Consider the following 10,676-nt stretch of genomic DNA (forward strand, 5'->3'; position numbering starts at 1 on the left):
GTAGTAGTTGCACAGGTCATATCTTGGTGTAGTTGTTGTGATGGAGATGTCTCCATTTCCATGTGCCAATACATAACCATTTTAAAAAAGAGGTAATATTTTCTCTAATTATCCACCACAACTCCCCAATAATTATGTAATTAAAATCTGGATACCTTTGGGAAGTCATATATGTAGCTACACAATTTGTATCCATGAGCAACGGTTAACAAGAGAGGGTTATAGAGAAGACAATTCGTATCCATGAGCAGTGCTCAACAAGACAGGGTTATAGAGAAGACCTTCATAAAAGTGTTTGCTTGTGTACATAGAGAGGCCTGCACAGGTGCATATCTGAGAAAAGTGAATCCTAAACACACACACAGAGAGGGAGAAAGGGGGGATTGGAAGGATGGGAGGAAGCAATTGGATGGCGAGCGGGAGTTCATTAACGCTTACCAACGTTTGTCAGTTTTGGCAATTAAAAATGCTAATAATATACTTAAATTTTAAATTTCATTTTCTTTTAATTGTATTTTGTAGTCATTGATAAACACCAAAAAAGCAATTTCCTTGACACTACTTTCAGGGCCACCCACTCATCATTCTGTTGAAAGTAACCAGGGCATTAGTCAAACCAAACGAGATAACTAAAAACTCATACCGGTTTGGGTTCTAAAAGTAGTTTTAAAAATGTCTCCTAGCTAGAGTGTGATGCATCTAGGTTACGTGCTTTCAATGCCTTTTCGAAAACGAAATCATTTCCAATTCTAGATTCTTAACCTCTTTAGTGCAATTATACTTAGTTCCTTGAAATGTAGCTTTCACTTTATAGCTAGAGTGCAATGCATCTAGGTAAAGTACTTTTAATGCCTTTTCAAAAATGAAATCATGAGAACCATCATCATCATGCAAAATAGATATTTGTTTTCCTTTTATTTTTTCTTGAATTCTCAACAAAGCATGAATAGGAATCTTACCTTCATTCAAAGATTCAACATCATAATTACCCTCTTGCTTGAGTTTGCATACAATAATACTCCTCATTTGGCTACTACCAAAATCGAGCACCTTTCAAGATTGCATGTGGAAAAACGTTGCCTATCTGGCTACTAGACTTCTCACAAAATTGAAATTGCTAATCAATTCACTGTCTATTTTAGTAGCATTTGAATGAAGTAAGACATTATATTGTTCATGCTCAAGAGCAATACGTTAAGAAAGCAAACTGCAAATGTAAAGCTATCTCTTTTGAAATTTGAGATTCTGTACTTCAAGGAAAACATTAGGGGCGAAATTTAGCCCAAAGGCTAATTTTCAAGGGTCTTCCAAAAGTCATGGGCTATTTTAGACCCCAAAAAATGGTGACTTTTTTAATATATTAGCCCAAGGTAGCATTTTTTGGGTTGCTTTTGAAGGAAAAATCACTAAATTTACACTAAAAGTGAGCATACATCTTGAAAATTTTGAAACATTTGCCAAAGTTTCCTACACTCGCCAACCCATCTCTACTTTAACCATAGGATATGCTTCTTATTTTTTACCATGATGTACTTTTGAGAATTGAGAAATGTAGACTTAAGAATGTTAAGAAATTCCTAACTATTAAGCTTGCCCAAATATTTTATAGACCTTTTAAGGTGATTTACAAAATTATTGATATTACTTATAGATTGGAATTACTTTCTCATTGGTAGATTCATAATTCATTTCATGTTAGCCTCCTTTGTGATGGCATGGATGGACTCATAGCCTTTGCGACTTATACCTACTTCATCACAAGCACTTTGAATATCATTTGCACTCAAAATCCCCTCAATTTCCTTCATGATGTCTTTCATCAAAACATCATGAAATCCCTTGTAATTGGAGTCATGAACAATAGCCAACATGTCTTGCTTCCTAATGCAAGCTTTCAAAAGACTGAGGATATGTGTTTGTGAATTCCCCCATCGGATGCATCAATCAAAAAGTTTCTGAAATATAAACATTGAAGAAAAGTGTTAGTTGTAGAACTCTTATTAAAATTATTCAACACTCAATTATTAATAATCATCTTGTTTCCACAATTCGCCTTTTCCTAGCACCAAGGGATCACTTCCCACTCATCTTCTGTATGAGGATCCACCTCTTATTGAGGGTGAGGAAGAAGTTTTGATCCCAGATATGATCATTGACGAGCATATTACATAGACCTATACTAGCAATCAATATATCAAATATTTAGTGGCTTTTTAAAATCATCCTTTAAAAGATGCAAGATGGGTGCTTGAGAAATATTTTCGGGCCTTCCTTGGGGATCCTTTGTTCTTTTCAACAAACCCGTTAATTGAAGGTAATTATAAACTCAACCACAAGGGAATGTTATGAGATTATATTTTAAGCCCTCTTAAAAATATTATTCTACCCTCTTAGATAATTCAGAGATGCTTTACATCATGCTAAACTATATTAATATCATTGGGTGATACCATTTTAAATATTAATACATTTGGTGTACATGCTTACGACAACTACCTATGTTTGCAGTTGCTTTGTATGGTCGGGTAATTCTTGGAGTGCTTACGCTTGATGAACATGTGTGTATGATGGTTTGTATGTCTATGGAATAATTATTTAGAAATTTATTGTTGGATACTTTATAGGTGAAAAGGACTCGGAAGATTGAGGTGAAAGCGCATAAATTTATAATTTTGGAAGTATTTTGGACAAGCTTTATATTTATGTGCTAGCTTGTGCACATCCATTTATTTATTTTTAAAATCTTATACGGGGACAATGGTGCCAGATTACTCAAAAATGAACATGGAAGCACCAACATTGCTACCATTATGAAGGTGCTGATGTATGTACAAAATTGGTGTTTGAAAGTGTCGATTAAAAAGGTGACAAAAAGAAGTATACTTGCAACACTTAATGTCCCAACTACGATATATTGCATACCACAATTGATTCACCTATTATTCTTAGGGTGAATAGGTTAAAAGTTTAGAGAACCACTTTAGGACTCAAGTGGCACTCATCAAGTCCATAAGTACACACATAAATATTTCTTAGTGGCATTCAAGGAGAGAGAAATTTAAAAAGGATCCTTTGGTCATCTTCCAAGACCCCTAATGCTTCTTCTTCTTCTCCTAGTTGTTTGTTATTCTTCTTCAGACTTCTTCTTCTTCTTTCTTCTTCTTAAAAATAATCACAAACAAAACTTTAAGCACTAACCATAAACTACTTTCCAAATATAATACCGCAAACCATAAAACCCTAAATCCCAATAGCATAAACATAAAACCCCAACTCCAAAAGAACCCAAAACCTTAAAGAAATATATATTAAACTCCTAGTATTGAAGAAATAAATGAGATCAAACATTTTTGGAGGAAAAGATGACGGATACAAAGAACAAGCCTTTTCTTGAGGGCTTACAAAGGACAACCTAGAAAATAAAACCCATCTAACTTAGCGAAAGTATTCATGTGAGCGGAGATGATAGCAATGATGAGAAGGAGTAGAGGGAATAAGCTCGTGAGGCTACCTTGTATTGATGCAAGGGTTTTCGGTGGGAAAAAATGTCACTTAAAATCATCAAAAAAATCATGGAAAAAGCTAAGTTTTCACTAAAAATAAATAGCTATAGCACTGATATGAATGCTATCGTGTAGTATCTCCCTTAGTTTTAAAAACATTGACCTATGACACTTTAGTAACATTTATAATAATACTATACTTTTTGTGTCTTCATTACCATCAGCATCATCAATGTCATCATCATCATTATCATCTTCCTCATTTTCTTCTTCTTCTTCTTCTTCTTCTTCTTCTTCTCCTCCTCCTCCTCCTCCTCCTCCGCTCTCTTCATGGCAAGATAATACATGTTGGGTTTCCTAGTCTCAATCAATTTAATATATGTTGGGTTTCCTAGTCAATCAGTTCAATACTTCATCAAATGACTTGACCAAAACCATGGCACATGGTGATTTGCCACATAAAAATGGAGAGTAATGATGATAGGTGGCAACTAGATTTCAATGGCAATTAAGAGACATGTTCTCGCTTTTCGCAAAAAAACACAGTAGGTGTTTTGCATATATTGATCGTTATATCCTTTACATCAAATCATGCATTTAGGGAGGGATCCACAAATTTCAATGTGTCATAAGCAAGGTCCTCAATCATGTTTCCATCCTAGGAAACAATCGAAGTAGATTGGCTTGTGTATAAACCATGATAGCATCCATGTGCATCATAAAAATTTCCTTATTTGGAGATATAACAAGATCTAAATAACATTAGGAGCAAACCACCATGAAAAACTTATGATGGTGTACATAGAAAACGCTTAGATTGGTGGACAACACTTTATTTGTTTTTTCACTTCATTAGCATGTACATGAGCTAGTATACCACCCTTTATCATTTTTCATGATAGAAGTAAAACATGCACTTCTTTTTATGCCTTGAAATAACATTCTACCCTTTTAGTAGGCTCCAAAGATTGAAGTAAAAATATATATGCAATGTTGCTCTTAAAGTTGTAAGTCACTCTCTAGATTAGGAAATAATTTTTCACTTGAGCTTCAAAAAGGGCTCTTGAAACAACACATTTGTGTGTTCAATACAATTAGGGGATATATTCCAAGGTTTTTATAAAAGGAAATTTTCAATGGAAAATCTGCATAGAATCTCCCATGCTTTTAAGTATGAAAGGCAACGAACCTTCTTACTTCATGTACTTGGAGTAAAGTTGTTTTCATGCTTGGCAACCCCATTTAAGCATTAAAACTTGCAATCATGCTGCTTCTTACAATCCGAACTTATCAATGCACATGGTCGAAAACAAGTCAAAAATGCCCTCATAACTTAAAGCACATTATTTTAAGGAAAGTTATAAAAATGAGACCTTTGAATAATTAATTAGTGTACTTCCTCACCAATATATGGACCTTATTAAAATGATAATAATTAATAAGCCCTAAGTAAAACTTATAAAGTAGAATGATATGCAAGTGCAATCTTAAATCAAAGAAAGCTTGAGTTTCCTAATAAGCACTTTAGGAATTAAGATTTTGGTTTGAGACTGCATAGGAGTGTATATAGTAGAAGTGAAGATGCCAAGTTTAAACCCTACTATAACTACCCAAGTTGGATGCATTGTTGTCTATTACTAAAATAATATATATAACCTCTATATAAAAAAAGGTACTACAAACCCATGTTGTGGAGTTGTAGAGGAAGGTGACAAACTAAAGTTCAAGGGACACCTAGCTAGGGACCATGAGTTATGACTATGCGCATCCTTTCAAGATCAACATACTTATGAAGATGTAAGTAGTCACTCCACCAAGAAGCCCTTAATGTGCTCCAAACCAAGGGAGAGAGTTACATGCATGTGCAGCCCATGTTTCCTACTCTTGCCATCACAATTAAAAGATAGGGGTAGTGCTAGAAAAAATGGTATCATATCATATTCTCACTAGCCCATATAAGAGAAGACTATGAAAAATTTTAGTGCTTATTTTAAGGAATGGTTTCCTTAGATTTTAGTTATAGAATTAGCATTTAATGAGAATTTCAATAAATTATGAAAACTAGTTGAATTGAGGAGTTGTCCTTGATTTAATTGGTTTTAAAAATTTTATAAATGAGCATGGGATGGGGGGGTTAAATCAAGATAGCCTTGGAAAATGGGACAAGGGGATGTGCTTATAGAAAATTTGCAAACTATGGACTAGAAACATTTCCATTTGTACCTATAAATTTTATTTTTGCAATCTTGAAAATTTTACAAATTGTAAGGCACCTTACAACCTATTTTAGCTCTAAAACCGATGAATTCTTAAGAAACCCTTCAAATTTTAAACTTGCGATGCTTGTAAGTTTTGTGATTTCTTGAGAAAAATGTTTTCTAGGCAAGGAGAACCCTCATTTAATACAAGGGGGGAGGCACAAAGGAAGGGGTTAAAACATAAAACCTTCTAAGTTTTAAGCATGATTCAAGAAAGGGGTGTCTCAGCTTAACTTCTAGGAGCCAATTTCCACCAAGCCTATTTTTGGCAACCAGTTGTGAACTCAACCTCTCCAAAAAGTGAGGGTTGAGCTGACAACCACAAGTTTGCCGCAAGTTGAGAAGTATGCACTTAACTTTTTAGTTAATAAATACCTCCATTTTGAAAAGTGGGTGGGAATCACTCTAAGCATTGAAACAAGGTCCTATAAGCAAGCCTGTAATTTGCAGCCGAGCCTTGGACTTCAAAATTTTCAAAATTAAAGGCCAGTAAGGTACTTTGGCCTTCATGTGAAACCAAGAACTCATGAAAGTTTGTTTTTGGGTGCCCTTCTTTAGAAACCAAATTTTCAAGATGGGCTTCCAAGTTCCTATGAAGTTTTGGAGGGCAATGATGCTGTCAACAAGCCAAGAATCCTTAGTTGCTCGTTATATTTTCAACCAAAAGAAGATGAGCCAAATCTTTTTCATTTAAAAAAAATCATGATAAAAGTGTGATTTTGGTAAAAAAGTACTTACCTTTTTCCTAGTAGTTGATGGCTTGGTTGAATGCAAACTTCAAAGAGGAAATGTGATGTTTTTAGGTGAATAGGTAGCCAGGGCCACACAATAAGATGACAACTTTCAAGGTATTAAGTGGGGGTGGCTCAGGAGTGTAAGCTGTAAGGCAGCCCTTTAATGAGGGACGGTTAACCGGTCCATGTCCGGTGGAGTTGAAAACCTGACAGTTGGGGCTTGTCAAAACCACCTACCAGCCAAGATTCAACCATTTCTCTCATTGAAAGCTGTAAATTTTCTCTCTCTATTCCCCTCTCTCTCTCACACACACACGACTGTAGTGAGATGAGAGATTGGTCAGGTGGGTGTGTGTGAGAGAGCGCGCGATTCTCTCTCTTTCTCACACACAATTCTTTGGTGGGTGTGTGTGAGAATCGCGCTCTCTCTCTCACACACACAAAACAATTGAGAGAGAATCGCCCTCTCTCTCTCTCTCTCTCTCTCTCTCTCTCTCTCACACACACACACCAACCCATCCACCAGTGTTTCTCTACATAAACATCCCCATGCAGTCTCTCTCTACAGCATCTCGCTAGCTACACCCTTCTCTCTCTTCCCAACTCTACACAACTGATATTTTCTCTCTTTGTCCTGGTGATGGGGACGCAGTTTTCCTTTGGTGTAGGGTAGGGGGCCAAGGGAGGCAAGGGTACTCTATGCTACTATTTGCCTACTCAATGAGCTACACATGGTTGAAGGGGGGGACCATGAAGAGAGAGGATCTAGAGAGAGGTAAAGAGATGGCAACACTGTCGATGCAGCAGCAGGCAGTACTAGTAGAGGTCCTCTTTTCTGCCACTCACTCACATCCATCATATCTCTCTCTCTCTCTCTCTCTTTCTCTCCGTGGAGTCTGCGAAGCATGATAGGGTCTGCCATTCAATATTACCCTCTACTCTACTGCAATCTAATAGCCTGCAATTCTATTGATTATTGCCTCCCTTTAATGTTAATGTCCGGATAATGTTTCCGAAGTCTATATATAATCTGCGCAGTTTAGCGAGCCACTTCAGGGAATTGATATACACTACATAGCTGCAGCCTGGAAGAGATAGATGCTGTATAGTCTGTGTGTGTGTGTGTGTGTGATAATATAGTCTCTGTGTGTGTGTGTGTGTGTGTGTGTGTGTGTGTGAGATTTATTAGTTGTATTATATTGGCCTTATCAGTGGTCATGCCTATGGTTTAGGCTTTGATTACCTTGTAATTACAGAGGCAAAGGTCCAGTATATCAAAGACGTGCGGTGCACAATCTAGATCTAAAGAGAGGGGTCAATCACAACGTCAGAGAGTGTATGTGGGATAACTCCATCCCACACCTTTTGTCAACGCTTATTACAGTGAGCTCAAATTGCAGTAATTTTGTGTTTTCAATGGCTTGATTGCATTAATCTTTGAGCTAATCTGCTGCCTCTTAGAGAGAGATTTCAATGATGGGTTGCCATTTGTCAACCCAAATGGGCCTTGTTTAGTCTTGATGCCACATATGATGGAGCCTAGCTTAGTCATAATCCCACCTGTGATTATGCCCAGCTAGATAACCTACTCTACAGTCAACTGTGTGTGTTAAACAACAGTAAATTAACTCTGATGGGGAAGATACGGTTCAAACTTTCTCATGTTATGCCCCATGTATGGTTTTATAAGCTCACTAGAGAGGTGGGCAAAACAGGAGAAAGCCATGCATACAGCCCTAGTTCTCAAAGCAAGCCGGTCTCATCAAGGAAGGCTATCTACACATCTCCTGTCAATCATAAGGCCATTGACATCCCCTTCCCTGTTGAAACCCCCAAGAGAAGCCCCCTCATTGAGCCTTCCTTGACCTTCCCAGAGGGCATTGCAGTATTGAGTCCTCTTGATTCTGTGGAGATTAGCGCTGATAATTGGCCCTTAATCAACATGTCTAGTACCCTTAACCACAGCCTAGACCACATTACCATGGATAATTATGCAGAAGAGGATCACTTTCATGGCCTCTCTTCTGCCCCTATGAGCAAATCAGGAGTGGTTAACAGTGGGTTTAGCTTTGATGTTCAAGAACTAGAGAGAAGATTAAAGGCCCTTGGATCAGAAGATAGGAGAAAATACTACACTAGCCCTATGTTTTCAGATGTTCTGCCTAGCCCCATACCTGATGCTACTTATGGAACAGCCTCACATGAGGAGAGCTTTGATATGCAGGAATGTTTGGTGGATGTGTATGGAGGGGAGAATAGAAGATTTCCATTGAAGGTGGTCTATGAAGAGGGCAAGCCGTTCAATGGCGGTCGGGGGGGTTTCTACAGAAGCTCCAATGAGTCCAGCAGCTTGAGACAAAGCACGTCATCTTCCTCTGATACTGGTTTTGAAAGAGGGTCTAGCTCTGTGTGGGAAAGAGATGTGTTTTCCATCAACAGTGACGGCAGTGAGGCTTTTACAACTGTTGATGATGTTGATTCCAACCCCATGGTGCAAAGGTCATCAAGACAACACCAGAGAAAGCCCAAGGAGAGGGTGAACACTGCACAAAACAGCCCTTTGCTCTCTGCTAGAAGCCAAGAGTTCACCACCATCCACAATGACATCAGCATTGGATTCTATGGTCATTACCGAGACGGTGCCGCCGTAAAGAAAGACATCGGGAGTAGCTTCTATGGCAATGACTGTGAGACTGTTGCTGTGCAGAGTGACATCAACAGTGGTTTCTATGGCACTAACCGTGACATTATGGCCGGGGCATATGGTGACATAAGCATGAGTGGGTGGGGTATATATAAGAGCAATGACAGGCAATCATCAAAGGCATCACCGAGCACTTCTGTGGACTCACAACAAGGGAGGAATGCCGCAGGTTTCGCCAAGAAGTACCAGGCAGTGGTTAATCAAGGGAAGGAACCTCCATTTCTGGATCATGAAGAGATCAACCAGCTTCCACTTGTGCAGTATGAAAGTAGCGATGATCAGAAAAGCGAGCACAGGAAGGTATTGTCAGGTGAGTTTTCATATATGGGATGCAAGGAGAGGCTACTCTCAGGCAGGATGAGTTTTGAGCAATGCAGTGACACAGCAGCAAGTGAGAGAGAGTTAGAGACAATATCTAATTATGCCAAGTTTAAGCTTAAGCAGAAGGGTAATACACATAGCAACATGAGCATTGTAGGGAGCTCATCTCCTGATCTAGGTCTATATAACAAGGTGGTGTCCAGCAATAAGCAATCTGACAACCACATGGATCAAGTGGCATATGCTAATAGAATGTCATCAAGGTTTGATTTGGAGGCCAACCCTGCACACTTTAAGGGCTCTAGCAGGCCACCCTATCAGAAAGGATTAATGGGAGAGATTAACAATAATACTACATATGATCAAGGGCCAAGCTGGTTCAAAGCAACACTAAGAGCAGTGAGGGAGAAGACAAGGGATCCAGGCTTCCAACATTTCTCGATGAACGACGGGGCGGTGCATAGCCGCGTTTTTGACAGCTTTGCCATGGTAAAATGCAGCTATGATCCCAAGAAGGACTTCAAGGAGTCCATGGTGGAGATGATCCTGGAGAAGGACCTCCACAGCTCCCAGGACATGGTGGAGCTACTGCAATGCTACCTCACCCTCAACTCTGAAAAATACCATGACACCATTGTCAAGGTCTTCACCGAGGTGTGGTCGGATGTGTTTCAACATGTCTAATCACATCATTTTTGATGCAATCATCATCAGTTAAATCTTAATCCCTTGTTCCTTGTATGAAAGTTGTGATCTCAATTTTAAGTGATTTGCAAGCTGCACCCTGCACCTATGCATCAATATATTTGGCCCATGCATATTTTTGAGGGCAAGCTTTTGTACCCATTAGTAAATATTTTTGGTTTGCTTTGTTTGGTTTTAGAGGATTTTTCAATACTTTCAAGACCAAAATTCTCATGATATAATCTTGTAGTTTGGATCTAATCGATTACAAATTTGAAAACTAATTATCATGAATCAACTCATTAATGCAACATCTTTTAGAAGTGGGCCTAGCTGGGTTTGATTAAGAGAAATTTTGTCCTAATTACGTTTATGATTATCAGATTTATTTCCATGTTCATACAATTAGTGTAGTGAGTTATTTCGCAATATAGAGTAAGTTGCCTTCTATGCAATTATGCGAAGCTGAAAT

The 10,676-nt window shown here is 38.2% G+C and overlaps 1 protein-coding gene across 1 annotated transcript; it reads left to right on the forward strand.

Annotated features, from left to right (window-relative positions):
• Positions 1 to 6,970: 6,970 nt before the first annotated feature.
• On the forward strand, positions 6,971 to 10,441 carry LOC147615246 (uncharacterized). The gene has a single exon (XM_086779304.1). The coding sequence runs from the start codon at positions 8,129 to 8,131 to the stop codon at positions 10,202 to 10,204; it is 2,076 nt and encodes a 691-aa protein (XP_086635430.1). The 5' UTR covers positions 6,971 to 8,128; the 3' UTR covers positions 10,205 to 10,441.
• Positions 10,442 to 10,676: the final 235 nt, after the last annotated feature.

This window comes from Cibotium barometz, chromosome 40, assembly GCF_041138505.1.
Source record: "Cibotium barometz isolate CiBa-2024 chromosome 40, ASM4113850v1, whole genome shotgun sequence".
Classification (NCBI taxonomy): Eukaryota; Viridiplantae; Streptophyta; class Polypodiopsida; order Cyatheales; family Cibotiaceae; genus Cibotium; species Cibotium barometz.